Source organism: Papilio machaon, chromosome 14 (assembly GCF_912999745.1).
Source record: "Papilio machaon chromosome 14, ilPapMach1.1, whole genome shotgun sequence".
In the NCBI taxonomy this organism is placed as follows: domain Eukaryota; kingdom Metazoa; phylum Arthropoda; class Insecta; order Lepidoptera; family Papilionidae; genus Papilio; species Papilio machaon.
Window position 1 is genome coordinate 8,144,022 of NC_059999.1, and position 18,488 is coordinate 8,162,509.

Consider the following 18,488-nt stretch of genomic DNA (forward strand, 5'->3'; position numbering starts at 1 on the left):
ACTTACCTTTTAAACACTTGTAAACGTTTTGCATTATTTTAAATTTATGTTGCTTATAATCATTTTCATATTTTACATGTGTATAATATAAAGTATTCTATTTATTTGCTTTAGAAACTTAGTTGTAGTTTGCTGTATTTAATATTTATTGCTTATTAGATCAATCTCGAATGTTCAAATAATTTTAGTGTAAAGGTTTTTGTATACAAAATATTATAATGGAGGGTTTAGTTAATGTTTTAAAGGACATTCAGAATGTCATACAAAGAGGTTTCACTAATTTTAAAAAGAGTCCCAAGGATAGGTTAACCGTAGAATATATGGAAACAAGACTTGAATTATTAGAAAACGATTGGGCACGGTTTAAAGAAAACAATACTAAATTACATGAAAAGTTCAAAGCTGAAGAATGTAAAACATTGGTAGACATGTATGATAGTACGGAAGAGTCATATATTACTTATAAGTGTTTACTCAAATCATTGTTGAATAAATGTAGGTCGGTCAATTCGTCAGAAAAAACTGTTTCAAATGATACTTCCAAGTGCAAAGGTTCAGTTAAGTTACCTAAAATCACTATACCCACATTTAGTGGTAAATATAGCGAATGGACGACATTTCGGGATTTATTTTTGTGCCTTGTAGATAAAAATGAGAGTTTAGACAATGTAGAAAAGATGCATTACTTAAAATCGCACCTTACGGGCGAAGCAGAACAATTTGTAAGACATAAAGAAATTTCTGACTTGAATTACGCCCAGTGTTGGGCCAAGTTAGAAAAACGCTATAGTAATAAAAAATATCTCTCAAATTGTATTCTAAAAAGATTGTTTACTCAAAAGCGTATGTTAGTTGAGTCTGCCGCTGGTCTCAAAGAGTTGCTCGACACAACAAATGATTGTCTTAGTGCGCTTACTAATTTAAATGTCGATGTATCTACATGGGATATTATCATCATTCACATAGTCACTTTTAAACTTGATCCCGAAACTCGGAAACAATGGGAGTTAACTACTAATAGTAACGACATCAATGAATTACCTACCTACGAACAATTTGCCACCTTTTTAGAGAATCGTTTTCGCGCCTTTGAAAGGATAGAGCCAAACAAGGTTCATCAGGTCACCAGGTCCCATGTTCCTAAGGCAATGGTAACGACAAGTTCAAGCAAGATTCGCTGTGAATATTGCTCTGATTCACACAAATTGTGTTTCTGTAAGAAGTTCGCGAACCAACCAGTTGACTCAAGACGGGACTTTGTTGTAAAACATAACATATGTTTTAATTGTTTGGGTAGCAATCATAGTGTTTACAATTGTAAGAAACAGACAAATTGTAAAGTGTGTCTAAAACGGCACCATTCTTTACTACACCCAAGTGGTGAGTCCGTAAGGAAAGATCAGGATATACGAGCTAATGTGATGACTGTTGATGCTAGCTCTTCGGCTAGTGTTGATCATGTTGTTGCGTGTTTATCTACCAATAAAGTACCTAGAACTCGACAGGTTTTATTAGCTACAGCACTGGTTAAAGCAGAGTCCAAGGGGGGTGACTTTCAGTTGGTAAGAGTATTGCTTGACCAAGGCTCTCAAGCATGCTTAATCACTGAGGCCACAGTTCAATACCTAAGACTTCCGAAAATTCCAATTCAAGGAATTGTATCTGGCTTAGGTAATAGTTCAACTGTTGCAAGGTACATGGTACAAATAAAAATTCAATCTCGGATAGATCCGCACTTCAATTTACAAGTAACAGCTTACGTGTTGACGAAAATTACGTCTTATTTACCGGAGCAGAGCATAAACAAAGATATTTTAAAATGTATCAATATATCAAGTAATGATCTAGCCGATCCCCAGTTCAACCAACCTAATAAAATTGATATTTTATTAGGAGCTGATGCTTACAGCTGCATTCTGAAGGAAGGTATAAGGAGAAGTCCATCAAGTAACTTGATCGCGCAGAACACCAATTTCGGATGGATCTTATCAGGTGCTGTAAATAATTCAAATGAAAATTCTAACTACACACACAATAATATTAATGTAATGCATACACAAATAAGAGAAGAAGATGTTCTCAAGCGATTCTGGGAAATTGAAGAACAAATTAATAATAAAAAGATACTTACCCCAGATGAACAAAAATGTGAAGAATTTTATGCCGCTACTACCTCAAGACGAGAAGATGGTAGATACGTAGTAAGATTACCATTCCGCATTGAGGACCCTCAATTTGAAGATACTCGTTCCGTAGCTGAAATAAAATTTAAATCATTAGAAAAAAGGTTAGAAAAGGACAAAGAGCTAAAGGAAAGGTACACAAGTGTAATAAAAGAATACTTACAATTGGATCACATGAGACCTGTAAATGATAATAAAAGGGATGTTGCTGTATACTTACCTCACCATGCAGTGATACGGAATGACAAAACAACTACCAAGGTAAGGGTAGTTTTCAATGCATCGGAAAAATATAAGTCAGGTGTTTCGTTAAATGATACACTCATAGCCGGTCCATCATTGCAAGCAGACTTGAGACATACTGTGTTGAGATGGAGAGTTCATCCTATTGGTCTAGTGGCAGATATTGTTAAAATGTACCGTCAGATAAGGATAGCTGATGAGGACACCAAATACCAACGAATACTCTGGCGTGATAGTCCAAATAAAGAAATAAGGGATTACGAATTGCTGACAGTAACGTTTGGAACCACTTCAGCTCCTTACCAGGCAGTCAGAACACTTCACCAGATTGTTTACGATGAAGGTAAAATATATCCGCTAGCAGCCGAGAAGGTTTTAAATTGCTTTTACATGGATGATTTAATGACTGGATGCTATAATGTAGAAGAAGGACTAGCAATTTATAAGGAAATGACAGAATTGTTAGGAAAGGGGGGATTTTTATTGCAAAAGTGGAACAGTAATAATGAGGAAATTATAAATAAGATAAATGAAGCAGAGAGGCAAGGAATACAAAATCAATTAGATCAAAAGCAAATAGTTCAACAACAAGGAGGTCAAAAACAAATAGATCAATGTACGGAAATGGAAACTAGAACAAGCCAACAAGGAGAAAAAAATAATAAGGACATAGAAGATAAGGGAATAGATCATAAAATAGACAATGTTATTAAAATTTTAGGACTATCTTGGAACCGCAGCATAGATGCATTCCAGTATACGGTGAATCTTCCACCGCAGACGACTGCACCTGTAACAAAAAGAGCTGTAATTTCAAATATAGCACGTTTGTTCGATCCTCTAGGATGGCTAGCTCCGAGTGTAGTGATAGCAAAAATATTTATCCAAAAATTATGGCTCGCTGGAATTGAGTGGGATGAAGAATTAAATCCTGAGTTGAAACAAGAATGGAATACTTACCGACAGGAATTGTCTCATCTTACCCAGATCGCTATTCCACGCTGGCTTGGCACGAACTCCAACGATGACCGTGAGCTACATGGTTTTTGTGACGCTTCTAAGGCAGCCTACTCAGCGGTGGTATACTTGCGAATGACGGATGTCACAGGCAAGGTCAACATTGCCTTGTTAGTTGCAAAGACTAGAGTTGCCCCTATAAAGCAGATCAGCATTCCTCGTTTAGAATTGTGTGGGGCAGTACTCCTTTCAAAATTATTGATGGAAACGGCGGAGGTATTGCAGATTTCAACGAATAAAATCTTTGCTTGGACAGATTCTACTGTTGTTTTAGCTTGGCTAAATAGTCACCCAAGCAGATGGAAAACGTTCGTGGCCAATCGCACATCTGAGATATTGACTTCAATGCAACCATCTCAATGGTTCCACGTGTCAACGACGGAAAACCCGGCAGACTGTGCATCAAGAGGACTTTTACCCAGTTTGCTTGTGGAGAATTCCCTTTGGTTTTCTGGACCAACTTTTCTTAGTTCAACCATTATTTATAAAAAGCAAGATGTTCTGAAAACGGACTTAGAGCAAACATTAAAAGTTTATGCTGTTGTAGCTTCAAGCAAGGATGGTGATATATTTCAAACTTTTGAAAGATATTCCTCGTTATCAAAACTACTACGAGTAATTGCATATTGTCGTCGATTTAAAAATAAGGGTAAAAACGATACTGACTATTTACAGAAAAAAGAACTCGAAAAGGCATTAGAATGCTGTATAAGAAGAACACAGGAAGATACTTTTAAGGAAGAATATGTACAATTGCAAGACAAAGGGTTATTACGGCTAAAGAAAAGTAAGTTAAAGTCATTGTGCCCTTATTTAGACGAAAACGGTTTGATTAGAGTAAAGGGTAGACTAGAGAAATCTTCGCTAGACGAACAGATGAAGCATCCAATAGTATTGCCAAACAACGCACATCTTACTCGCTTAATAGTAGCCGACGCTCACATCAAGACACTACACGGAGGTAATCAGCTCATGCTAAACTATTTAAGATCAGCCTACTGGATACTTGGAGCAAGAAATTTAGTTAAAAGGCACATTAACAAATGCGTGACCTGTGCTAAGCAAAGAGCCAGTACCAAGGCCCAAATAATGGGTGACCTTCCGTCTGTCAGATGTAACCCGTCGAGACCGTTCTTGCACAGTGGTGTTGACTACGCAGGTCCTATAAATGTAAGGACAACAAAGGGTCGTGGTCATCATTCATATAAAGGCTACATATGTTTGTTTGTTTGTATGTCTACGCGCGCTTTACATCTAGAAGTAGTCAGTGACATGGGTACGCAAGCATTTTTAGCGGCCTTTAGACGGTTTGTGTCTAGACGTGGTCATTGTGCCAAACTTTATAGTGACAACGGCACTACATTTGTAGGCGCTTCGAGAGAGTTACAGCGACTCGCGCCATATCAAACTTCTATAGCACAACATTTAGAGGCGAACAACACTGAATGGCATTTCATTCCCCCACATGCTCCCAACTTCGGTGGTTTGTGGGAAGCGGGAGTGAAATCAACAAAGTTTCACCTCAAACGGGTTATCGGTGATGCGACACTTACCTATGAAGAGCTTACAACACTTCTTACCCAAGTCGAAGCTTGCCTGAATTCGCGACCGATAAGTGTTATGAATCTTAATGATCCTGGAGAACCAATACCATTGACCCCAGGACACTTTCTAATCGGTGAACCTATAATTTCAATACCAGAGTACTCTAATTACGAAAGTTCAAATGTTCATTCTCTAACACGATGGCAATTTGTTCAGAGGATGTTGCAATCATTTTGGAGACGTTGGTCTCAAGAATATTTAAGCAATTTAATGCATCGTTATAAATGGTCGTCCAAGGCTCAAGAACCAAAGATTGGTGATATCGTTCTTATAAAAGAAGACGATATGCCTCCTAGTCGTTGGTTGATGGGTCGTATTATAGAGAAACATCCCGGTGATGATAAAATCACTCGTGTAGTTACGTTGCGCACAAAATCATCTAGTATTATAAAAAGGCCAACTAATAAACTGTGTATTTTACCAGTATTCGAAGAATGACATAATACTTTTCTTAAATCATGTTCTTTTTTATTATTATATTTTTTTTTTTGCATCTTATTTTTCTTACTAGTTTGTAATCATTATATAAAGTTTGGGTTAATTTCAACATTTTTCAATATTGTCAATAAACTTTATAAAAAAATTATGTATCACAAATCTAAATCAACGGCATGTATAATCATTGGCATATTATCAAGGACATTCTTCCACTAAATGTCCTTGGTGGGCGCTATGTTCAAGATGCAACTCACATATTGTAATCACTTAGGTCGTTAGATGGCGTAGTGTTCTTATTAGATCGCACTATGGTTTGGTTAGCGTGGTAATGTATACGGACCGCGAGTTAAAAATAAAGACACGCTCAGATCAGAATACAGTTGTGGTTTTATTTAATTATTGACCCTTCTAGTAGTTCACAAATTTCGAGGAGCTGTCAAGAAAACACGCGAAGTGTTAAATAGGAATAAACTAATGTCTATGATGAATACTGAAATAAGTTCGCGTTCGCAGCTTTGGCCGCACGCTAGTGGAAAATGGTCTCTATACTGTAGATGTCTCGGCGGACGGGCACGCGAGGCGAGCGCTCCGCCGCGCTCGACGCACCTCCCGTGCCCTCCGCAACCCACTGCAACCACACTCCCCGCCTCCTTGCGCACGCCCGGCGCAAGGCCGCCCTTTCAATCATAAACGAATTCATATGGTTTCTTAAGATTCCACGACGGCAAAGTGAGAAAGTTTTTTAAATGTTGAAAATAACTATATTTTTTCAAAATAAATCTTATCTCTATGTTACGGCTAAAGATAGCTGAGAAAATAAACTTAAGAGTAATAGAGGCCTAATTGTAGCCCTTTTTTCTTTTTCATCCTTTTCCTATGAGGTAGGAGCGAGGAGTATGTCATGATGTGTTTCTTCACCGTAAACGTCGCATAAATGTCCTGTTCCCGTTGTGTGGTGTTCGCTCTTCCACCGCAACAGCGACAATCAATTAAGCGTTCCATACGTCATGACAGCGAAAAGGTTGCTGAATATTGTAGCTATAGCTTGTATCTTTACACACAGTCACAGAGACAGTGACAGAGACAGAGACAGAGAACGTAATCAAAAGTTATTTATGATATATCAATATCACTCTGTATATTACGAGTATAATATTTTTATAAGAAAGAATAAATATATAAGAAATATGAACTTAATTATAAGCATATATATCATATACATGACACACTTAATTGTGTGTGTGTGTACAATAAAAGTGTCACAGGAATAAATAGTAAATAGTTGATAATATATTTTGCTGGAGGAGGTCTTTAAAGGAGGAGACTTAAAAGTAAATGTCGTAAAAAGGCCATTTTATTTATTTATTAGTCATCGATAGCAGCTTAATTGGTCATTATTAAAATGGGCCGGAGTTTAAATTCGTTGCAAGATGCAATTAAATTTTTCTAATATTGCGATACCGCGTACAACGTAGATCGATGAAAAGCTGATTGTGAGTACAGCAGGTTACACTTCGCCATCTACCACGCTCCAGTGTTTATGTGTTGTGTAAGGATTAATACTAAAACGGAAAAAAAAGCGTCGCAGATAACTTGTGGCATCTGGTTGGAATGATTTAGCCTTCTAAAGCCACAAAAGGCAAATGTTAGGGGATTGACAAACTAAAATTAATTTGAAATAAAATATACCGGTATATAATACATCGGTAAAAACCGCAATTTAATCCGTTTCGTGGCACCATAAAGTCCAGACAGAGGCAACCAAAGGCGACTCTGTTTTATAAGATTTGTAATTATGTAGAATTATTTATGGAGTGTTAAGAAGAACTGTTTGGAACGGTATCTGCCGCAGAGTTCCGTCATCGGATGACACGAAAGACCGCCAGGTACCATCCATACCACCCCTGTACAGTTGAAACTGTGCGTGTTTAGACAACATTTGTAACTGTCAATTGTACTGCTCAGTTTAAACTCAACTTCTGTAGCTGGCTTAACTGGTTAAACCGCTCAAGTATTTTATGAAAATGTTCATAAACCTGGTAAAAATCCTTCATTTATCTTTACATAACTATGTAATCTTTGTGGTCTTCAATCTCCTGATACATGAACATAATTTACAACAGTTTTCGATCATAAAAATATAAGGTCGATTTTTTTAGACCGACTTCAAAGCATTGTTTCTATATTACGTTGTTATACTCGATATGCCTCTGAAAAGACTGCAGTGGACCTATACCAAAAATTTACATCAAGCACTTTCGTATTATCATCGTCAATTACGTCAAAACTAGTATGAGATTTCTTGTGTATTTTACATCCGCTGTACAAATGTTATTACAATTATTTTTCGATGAAGATGCGGTGGCATTTTCTCAAAAATGTTCATGCTATGGCCCTGTAAATAAAGAAGTATCTCCTAAATTCCTTCAAGAAGAAAAGGGCCACCCCTCAGTTCTGCTCCATACCGTATGTATGTAGTATGTAGAGAATTGTTCGATAAACCATATAAAATCGGGAAAAGCTTAACGCACGACAACTATTAAATATAAATACTGAATAGATCTTGAACATTGAGTTAAGACACGTTCGTCACCTAAAAGACGACATTAGTATTCACCAAAGTGACTGCCGCCGTGCCGCCCACTGATATATATATATATAGAACATACATACAACAAAGATTATAAATATTTACATACTTACACTTAATATATAACCACAATAAGGGAAGATTAAAGAAATAGGGAAAGACCATGGATAAAATGTATGTATGCAACAGATATAGCAGAAAGTGGACATTGTGTCGTATCAGGAGGTAAAGAGGATGGCACAAGAGAGGGAAGATTGAAACTTGCTTCATCGACAAAGACGAACAAAGTTCTTAAATTTTCAACCAACAACTAAATATGTAAATATTAAGTTAAAGGTTTTCGTCCCTGACTGTATTTGAGCAAAGGAGGCGTTGAAGCCCCGTCGATCTAGTTTTATCGACTGGACGGATCTTTCGTGAAGAATATCGTATATTTGAATATGGCCATTTTGTATCAAAACGACACTTAACAATAGCCGATATGTTCAAGAATATGGCTCGCTGGCCGTCCGCCGCTCGCACTTGGCTGTCACACATAAAGACCATCTAGGAGATGCACCAGCCCTTCAAGTCGTCCACGTGATCCAACAAAAATGCGTAAAACATGTTGGTTTTTTCGATCTGGAATGTTGCACTCGCGCCGGACCATCGACGAGGTGGATGCGGATTGCGGTCGGTACTTACGGGCTGCGGCGCCGATCGTCGGCGTCGGCTCGCAGGGTTCGGTCCGTGCATCAGAACTTGAAATTGCGATACGATTCGCGTTCCTCGATCCGGCACCCGCTCGTCACCGAGTTAAGGACAAGGCACAAGGCGCGCGGCGCGGGGCCCGTGCGGCGCCTGAAGGCCCTCGGACCGGAAGAGGTCGTTTCGACGTCCGAAGGGCGAGCGTCCCGGCAGTCACATTAAGGTCATTCGCTCGTTTTGAGGTCGCATCGATCAGGTTCGCACTGCCGGCGGCCGAGCGCCGGAAACTCGACGCGTTCATCGAAGCGCGAGGCGATCGATACCGCGAGCGGCTGCAGGATGCACCGGCGCGGCTCGCGACCCTTACGTAAGGACGCGCGCCACCGACACTTGTCGCCGGATAGGAGGCCGCGAGTAGTGGTGGCCGGCGGTGCGCTGCGCACTGTGCGCGCCGCGGGGTGGTCGCGGGGCGGGCGCGGGGTGGTCGCGGGGCGGGCGCGGGGTGGTCGCGGGGTGACTCGCGCCAGACGCCGCGCCGCCGCCGCCCGCCCGCTCGCGCCTGCGCGGACCGAGCACCGTCTCGCCATGTATCGTTCATCGCGCGGGACAACGATCTCGACACTTCTTCAAGTCAGATTACACTCATACAACTCCATTTCACACAACTCTGCCGCTTCTTCTGTATCCATACATCTCGCTACGCCTGTTTGTTGTTAACGGATGCCGTATCTCTATAAGTGTATGGATGTGCAGTTAATATTTTTCTGCTACAAAATTTTGGTTTAATTATACGTTTGGTTTAGATTGTTTTTATATATTTTTAAAATTGCAATTTTTGTTATTTTACGGAATTTTCTAACTTCATTTCGCTAACATTTTAAACGTGTTAATGATTTTCGTAGTAGATTCCAGTAAGTTCTGATTCTCATAAAGCTGAAAATTGTAAATAACGGTCAGAAGTTTAATTCCATATCTCAGAGTTAGAGCATACGAGATAAATGCATAAATCTCTTTCATATAATGATATAATGTGTATAATAGTTCAAACATTCCTAGACATTTTGTACTCCTGAGAGTTATTGTACCCTTGAATATGTAAATTGCCTGGACTAGGCAGTTAAGAAATATCTTTATATCAGAGTCGTGTCGCCGCTTGCTTTATTCATTGCTTTTATATGATGTGAATGTTGCACTGCGCAGCGACCAGCGACTCGCCCTCGCCCGTCTAATGTCGCCATCTCGTTCCCCTAACATCTGTAGATCGGGGACTTTGGGTAGTGAAAATCTTTATTTCTTTATTATAAAGTTAAAAATCAAATGTTACAAAATTTCTCAATTTCCAATATCACAATAATTCTATTCTAGTTGAAAAAACAAAATTTGGATTTTCAAAAATTTTAAAACAAAATAAAGAAATACTTATTCTACATCTTATTTCTATTTATTACAATTTTGGTCAAGGATCTAGAGAACTCAACGAAGTGCTCACTTTTATCTTTATTACTACATAATTGAGTTCTTAAAATTACTTTTATTTATTTTTTCTTTTAATCTAATTTCCAAGTTCAACTTTATCAAACCTCGGGCACTCCGTGAGTATGTGCTGCGAGGATTCACCCCCCCCCGTGTTGGATCACAAAAGTAAGAGGGGGATTTCCTTGCACTTAAACCTGTGCAGATATTCGGAGACCCCCCCCCCCGTGCTCAGTCAAAACTTGAACCAGCGCGGGGTCCAACTCAGTACCGCGAAGTGCAGAATGTGCCGCCGCGACGTCGGGAATGAAGAACTTTGTGGTGGAAGCCGTGTCTCCTTCCATATAGCGCCTGTTCCATTTGTCAAGCTGACATGATGGTCTGAATGCTCCTCCTCTCCACCGCCGGCGATCACACGACAGCCGCGTAAAGGATAACAGGCTCCGCTACCGCAACTATATGGTCCTGATGAGCTCGGGGTTCAACACCCCCCCCCCCTACCCCCCACGTGACCTCGGACATGTTGGACACGTGTGAACATTAAAACACCATGTACAAAAAAAATATTTATTAACATTTTGAAAAACTTTCGATGCTCCAAGTCCAGGCTCCAGGCTCGACACCGCAGTTAGCGCGGTGCGGGGCGGGGGCCGAGGCCGGGGCGGGGGCCGGGGCCGGGGCGGGGGCCGGGACGGGGGCCGCGGCGCGGGAGGCAGGAGCGCGCGCGCCGCGCCACGATGACGCGCGTCAGACGTCCGCGCGCGCCTGCACACATACACATATAGGTGCTCGGTACTCGCTCTCGCTCTCAATACAACATGTCTCATACATATAAATGTATATAGAGAGATATTCATTTGTCTCGAATGTCAGAATATCGAGATAAAATCCAAATAGATGTTACTAAAATAAATAAACTATGTATTGTTTTTTTTTTATTAAAATTGGTGCGCGAGATGTGACCTGCGGGCGCGAAGGCGGGGGGCTCGTCGTCAGCGAACACGATGGGCAGCTGCAGGATGTCCGCGGCGTCGAGCGCGGCGGGCGCGGGGGGCGCGGGGGTCACGGGGGGTGCGGCGGGTGCGGCGGGTGCGGGCGCGCGGCGCGGGCCGAGCGGCGGCGGCAGCGCGAGCGGCGTGCCGCCCAGCGCGCGCGACACCACACGCGTCCTGCACACGCGCTCTCTGTACAGTGAACCAATTTTATGTATTAATATTATCTGAAAACTTCCAAAATATTTTGTTAGTGGCACGTGATCAATTAACGTAAGTACTGCACATTTGAGGCAGAGCTGTGCGTCGCCGCTCTTCATCCATGTATTAATATTAGGTCCTTACATATGAAATTGGCGTTTTGTATGGGAGGAACAAAAAGTCGAATATTTTTTAATATAATATATTTAATTAATCAAAGTATGAACCATTATTTTCTATGCACTTTTGCCATCTCATAGGTAGTTCATTGATCCCTTTACTAAAAAAACCAGTCGGACGGGAATCAATAAAATCTTTGAAGGCGATTTGGACTGCCCCATCGGAGTTGAATTTTTTCCCTTGCAAGAAGTTATCCAAATTTCGAAGAAAATGGTAATCTGTTGGAGCAAGGTCCGGGGAGTACGGAGGATGTCTTAGACTTTCCAATTGAAGCTCTTCTAATTTAGTAGCCGTCTGTTGCGCAGTGTGTGGTCTAGCGTTGTCGTGAAGCAGCAGTGGCGTGGAGCGATTGACCAGCCTAGGTTGTTTAGCCGCTAGCTTTTCCATCATGGTTTGCAATTGCTGACAATAGACATCAGCCGTAATAGTCTGGCCAGATTTGAGAAAACTGTAATGAACAATACCGGCACTAGTCCACCAAACGCTTACAAGTAACTTTTTTGGGGTTAATTTTCGCTTGGGGCAGGATTTGGCTGGCTGGCCAGGATCCAACCATTGCGCTGAGCGCTTCCGATTATCGTAAAGAACCCATTTTTCATCACAGGTAATGATTCGGTTTAAAATACCTTCATTATTGTGCCGGTTTAGTAATGTAACGCAACAGTCGACGCGCGTTTGCCGGTTTGCTTCAGTCAATTCGTGAGGTACCCACCTTTCAAGCTTTTTAATCATCCCAATTTGCTTCAAGTGAATTAAAACAGTTTTATCACTAACATCGCAGCCTGCAGCTAACTCGGACGTGGTTTGCGATGGATCCGCTTCCACAATAGCCTTCAACTCTTCATTATCAACTTGAGTCTCAGGCCATCCATGGGGCTTGTTCTGCAGATCGAAATTTCCAGAACGAAAACGTTGGAACCAAAAACGAACTGTGTTTTCTTTTACAACACGACCGCCATACACATCATTCACCCTTCGAGTCGTTTCCGCAGCACTAGTGCCACGGCGGAACTCGTACTCGTAAATAATGCGATATTTTAAGTTTTCCATTTTGTAAAATGAGTGACGCAAACAGAAAAAAACAGAAGAAAAAAAACAAATGAATGACGGTCATCGAACCACAAATACATGAGTCTATAGCTGTACAAATTTGAATTTGGAATTCCTTACCAAAGAGGAGAAATTCGTGATTAAAGTGGCCAGTACGAAAAGCGCCAATTTCATATGTAAGGACCTAATATTTTGAAAACACAATTTGTAATTTCAGGGCGTGTTCTTTGAGTGGCGAATGTCAGCGCGGACGTGTACTCACCCCGCTGGCAGCGCGGCGGGGGGCGCGGCGGCGGTCGCGACGGGGGGTGCGGGGGGCGTGGCGGGGGGCTCGGGCGGCGACTGCGGGGTCTGCTCCTCCGGCAGCTCGACTCCTGCGAACGGAGCGGAGGTCAGACGCGGGGCGTTTTGCTCCGTCTGAAATGTTCTCCACGCGCTCGTTTCGTTCGCATGAAATTACATTCATTTTTGTTGCACAGAAAAATGTTGATTTATTGTTTACATCGCGTATTACTTTTTATTGCAAATGTCCAAATTAATATGACATAGAAGGAATTACCGTTACCATGGCAACCATCTATCTTTACTATTTGCAAATGGTTTTTTTTTTCGAATTTCTCACCTCTCGCGTGTCGTAAATATGTGATTTTTTTTTACAAAATTATTTATTACATAAACAATTATTCAAAAATATGTCGCGATCGCTACGATCCTGCGTCACAAAGAAGTTGACTTTCTGAACAACTCAATGTATTTTTTTACTCGATGACTTAAACAATACTCGACTTACCATCGCGTCGCTTCTTTGACTTCAGGCGATCTCTACGGAAATATTCAAACATAGTACATATTTAGAAACGAAAGTTGAGACTCAGCGCGCACCTGCCGCCGCCGCCTGACGCTCGCCGCGCTCCTGCCGCTCCTGCCGCTCTCGCCGCTCCTGCTGCTCCTGCTGCACCTCCCGCACCCACCGCGCGCACTCGTCCTGCAACACCACCGCCGCCGCGTCACCGCCTCGCCCCCACACGTGCGCCCCCACACCCCACGCCCCACACCCCCACCCGCCCCGCACTCACCGCCACCGCCGCGTCCAGTGCGTGCTGCGGCAGGCGCAGGCGACGGCGCAGCGCACCCGGCACCCGCAGCGCCCCGTCCGCGCCCCCCAGCACCACCAGGCGCCGCCCGCCGCGCCCCCCGCGCCCCCCGCGCGCGCACAGCTCCGCCGCCGCGCCGCGCCCGCACGCCGCCCCGCCGCCGCCGCACACCACCAGCATCGGCATCCTCAACTGCGCAAAGTGCCAACGATCAGTGTGCGTCCCTTGCGCGTCTCCAGAACCCCACGTGCGCGGCGGCGGCGACCACCTCGTGCAGGACGTCGTCGGGCTCGTCCCGCGGACCCTCCGCCGTCAGCAGCGGCGGCGCCAGCAGCAGCAGCGCCCGCGCCCTCGCCCCGCCCGCCGCCCCGCCCGCCGCCAGCGCCGCCGCCAGCGCCGCGCCCGCCCCGCACCCGCCCAGCACCACCGGCCGCTCTCTGCACAATATCAATATCAATTTTTACCATACTTTAGTCGTGAAGCGCTTTCATTTAATGCTCGTGTCATAGACATTGTGAAAAAAATATGTAAATCAACATCGAAATTTTATCCCACAACAAACCTAATTATTACTCCATTGTAATAAATATATAAATGTTTGTGCGCACACAAAGATAACGCTTCTTATAGTACCAGTTTCCGTCCATTCTATATCTTACTTCTTACTAATATTACAAATGCGAAAATTTAGATGAATGGATGTTTGTTAGAAGATACGAGTATCTCTGTAACGGATCAACAGATCTTGTTAAAATTTAGCACAGAAGTAGAATATAGTCTGGAAGAATACATATTCTACTTTTTTTTTTTTTTTTTAGAATAGCATATAACGAAATCGTATTCGGTTACCGGGTTAAAAAATCCAATAATATATATGAGATTGAAATATAATGATAAACTCCAAACGACTCTCACCCGGCGTCGGCGAGCAGCTCCTCGAGTTGGCACCGCGCCGTCGCCGCGCTCGCCGCGCACCAGCGCTCCGGCACCAACCGGCGCTCGGCGGGCGTGGCGCGCAGCTCCCGCGTCTCCAGCAGGGGCCGCAGGTGCCGCAGCCACCGCGCGTCCGTCCCCTCCCCGCCCCCCGCGCCCGTCACCCACACCAGCAGCGCGCGGTCCTCGCCGTCACCGTCGCCGTCGCACGGCGCGCCTGCAACGCACCGCACGCATGCATTGGACTAAAGTCTCCACCGACGATTGCCGACTTCATAGCCGTAATCGGTGGCACGATCGACCTCACCGATGTCGGCGGGCTCCAGGGGGTCGGGCGGCACCTCGGCCGCCGACGGCGAGAGTCGCTCCGCCAGCCGCGGCACCGACCGCCGCAGCTCCGCGACCACCTCCTCGTACAGAGCGCGCTCGCGCCGCGGCAGCGCGCCCCACAGCGCGCCGTGCAGCCAGCCCGCCGCGCGCCCGCCCGCCCACAGCGGCGCCAGCTCGCGCCGCAGCCGCCGCGCCGCCGCGCGCGCCTGCTCGCGTCGCATCGGCGCCCCGCAACCCCGCGTCTCCGACCCCGCGTGCGCCAGCCGAGCCAGACGGAGCTCGCGCAAAGCGTCTATCGCGGCGTGTGCGAGTCGCGCGTGTGCCGCACTCGGCGCTTGTGACACCACGCGCTCCTCCCACGCGTCTTCCTCGTCGGCATCGTCGGGATCGCTCTCGACGTCGGACTCGCGGCCGGCGGCGGGCGGCGACAGGGCGGGCGGCGCGCAGCCGGACACGTGCTCGACGTCGAGCGGCGCGGGCGGGGAGGGGGGCGGCGCGGCCGACAGCAGCTCCCGCATCTCCACCCCCACGCCCGCGCCCGCACCCGCGCCCGCTCCGCCCGCCTCGTGCACTCGCGCGTACGAGTGCTCGCTGCACACGCCCGACCGGCTCTCCTACGAGATCAAAATAAATAGAACAGTGTGAAATGAGTTTTTTTCGGGCGTCACAACCGGCTTTAACAATGAAAGGTGTTTGCGGAGATCTCTCACCGGGTCTCCGGCCACGAAGTGCGCGTACGCCACGAGCCGCTCGTGCAGCGCGCGCGCCTCTTCACTCTGCATCTGCACAAATAAAATAATAAATCATTCTTGGTCCCTAATGACTATTATTCGTCTTATACCTCGTCGTTATTGTTTAGAATTCTTTTGTGGTGGAAATGCCATGTAAAATCTTTTCTCATGTATCTACACTAATTATCAATACTTCTACACTAATCTATCTATACTATAATATAATAAATGCAAATGTAATTCTGTCTGTCTGTCTGTCTCGCTTTCACGCCAAAACTACTGAACCGATTTAAATAAAATTTGGTACACGGATAGTCTAAACTCAAAGTACTCTAAGTCCTCTAAGTCTAAAAAGAATTGTAAAAGGTAAAGTAGGGGTGGAAATTTGTATGAAAGTATGTAATTTTACAGTTAAAAGCTTTAATTTGAGTTTTAGGCTGTTAATTTGATATAAATAAAAGATTTACCCTCAAGGTTGCAAAATAACAATAGGGACTAGGGGATGAAAGATTGTATGGGAATATGTATGGTTTATGAGAATGTTTTGTTTTGTTGTAATGTTTTATAAGTATGAGTAAAATATAACAACAGTGTGGCCACACCTCTCTCTCTCTCTTCTTCATTCATACATAGCAAGTTGGATATATAAAATAATTAGCCTAAATAATAAAAATGCTACACAAACGGTGGTGGGCACAGCTAGTCTCTACATACACTATGTCCCAGTGCAATTGAACAGTGTAAAACAATTACACTGCTCTGCAATATACCTTCATAATTTTTTTTTCCATAGATAAGAAGATTTGATTGCCTTAAGAAAGAAAGAAAGAAAGAACGAAAGTTTTTTATTAACACAAAAAAGATTAAACCAAAAAACAATAACCTTATACTAACATAAAATTACATATAATTATTCTGGATATTAAGTTACCATTTATGTTTATTTAGCGTAATCTTGTGATGCCCCCCCGCACTAGACATAGCCTGTATCATGGGCAACGATATTCATAAATATATACAACATTCAGAACACAAAATAACAAAAACCCACATTCATGGCATTTTAGCATTTAACAATTATAAGTTACTCCCGTATACATTTGAAAAAAGAAATTTAAGTAAATGAAAAAATAATAAATAAATTAATATAGATACTATAAATATGTATGGTACGGATTTATAAATAGATAAGATATAAATATGTTAAAGGATCTAGGATTGCATCTTCAAAAGGTACTCAGTATCTTAATAATTTAAAGTAAGCAGCCACTTCAGTAAGGTGGATTTAGCTTACGGCAAGAATTTCTTTAATAAATCGCAGCGCTTTACTATAGTTATAAATATGAAATTGCATAAAGGAGTCCGTGCGTTGTGCAAAGTAGGATTTAACTGATGGCACGGGTAAAAGGTAGACTCTGCGAGACAACTTAATTTTGTGTTCAGCGGATCCAAGCACACTTTTATGAACCATCATCACAGTTTTGTATAAGTATAATTGCCTTACGGTAAGAGTGCCAGAATCTCTGTCGTGGGGTACCGATAAGGTTTTTGCATCATGACTTTTAAGACGGAACGTTGAGCTCTTTCAATTCTAATCATAGTGGTGGCATTCAACATGACATCAACATTATGAACCATGTCAACAAAATAAAGAAAACATAATAAGGCATTGTTGTAAAAACTTTAATATTGAAAGTGTTTCATTCTAGGTGCAGAGTGGATGAACATTAAATAAATAATATACACTAAGAAGAAGACAAAAAAAATCTTTAAGACCTTAAATTAAACACACAAACAAGACTGTTAGGTATTTAAAATAAAACTGCATTTCTTATAAATATTCCGAGCTATTAACCGCAGCATTTTTCAACAACATGTCACTACAACTAACCTCTCTCGGGGATGTTGCATTGCTTTCTTGCACTCGGAGAATACTATCAGTCATCATCATATCGGTGTCGCACTGATGTTCTAACATTTACTTCTTATACAAGTTTAACACCACTTAAGAAAATTTGTTGAATTTCTTTTAAATACTTGATAATTAAATATTGAAACAAAGAATTCACCCAGCTAGACATTGATATTGTAACTATAAAAGTGTACAAATCTTGTTAATCGAATTTAAAAATTTGCATTTAATATTATCGTTACTATATATTATATTAGTAAATAACAAGTTAAGGGATAAGAAAACAAAACTCCAACATTTTAGTCGACTACCGAAGCTGACACTGACACTAACTACGACTGACAGCAAAGAGTATAAAATGCACTCAAAAGTAACGTAAAAAAACAATTTCAAACAAAATGCACTCAAAAGTAACGTAAAAAAACAATTTCAAACAAAATTCACTCAAAAGTAACATAAAAAAACAATTTCAAACAAAGTGCATTCAAAAGTACCATAAAAAACAATCTCAAACAAAATACACTAAAAAGAAACAAAATAATGTCATGAAAACTTCTTTCTTTCTTTCTTCTCTCTTTCAAAAACCCTCTAAACTCTAAAGAAAGTTCTCTTCTTTCTTGTAACATGTCTATATTGTATAATTATTGTTATTTCGCAGTCGGTGTCGGCCGAAGTAAATAGGTGACATTTTATATTTGAGATGTATTAGACATACTTACGTTTATGTCCCTACTTAGGCCGAAACCGACTCCAAAATAACAATAATTATACAATATAGACATGTTACAAGAAAGAAGAGAACTTTCTTTAGAGTTTAGAGGGTTTTTGA

The 18,488-nt window shown here is 42.6% G+C and overlaps 1 protein-coding gene and 1 long non-coding RNA gene across 3 annotated transcripts; both read right to left on the bottom strand.

Annotated features, from left to right (window-relative positions):
• Positions 1 to 13,530: 13,530 nt before the first annotated feature.
• On the bottom strand, positions 13,531 to 15,534 carry LOC123721679. The gene is made up of 5 exons (XM_045681109.1): positions 14,949 to 15,534; positions 14,669 to 14,903; positions 14,022 to 14,190; positions 13,736 to 13,945; positions 13,531 to 13,644 (listed from the first exon to the last, which is right to left on the bottom strand). The coding sequence occupies exons 1-5, from the start codon at positions 15,532 to 15,534 to the stop codon at positions 13,531 to 13,533; spliced, it is 1,314 nt and encodes a 437-aa protein (XP_045537065.1).
• A 25-nt stretch (positions 15,535 to 15,559) lies between these two features.
• LOC106708393 lies at positions 15,560 to 18,019 on the bottom strand. 2 transcript variants are annotated; one of them, XR_006756280.1, is made up of 4 exons: positions 17,956 to 18,019; positions 17,639 to 17,839; positions 15,727 to 15,798; positions 15,560 to 15,630 (listed from the first exon to the last, which is right to left on the bottom strand). It is a non-coding gene; the product is annotated as an uncharacterized LOC106708393 (long non-coding RNA). The 2 variants fall into 2 exon arrangements; XR_006756279.1 differs by lacking the exon at positions 17,956 to 18,019 and having other exon boundaries at positions 17,639 to 17,896.
• Positions 18,020 to 18,488: the final 469 nt, after the last annotated feature.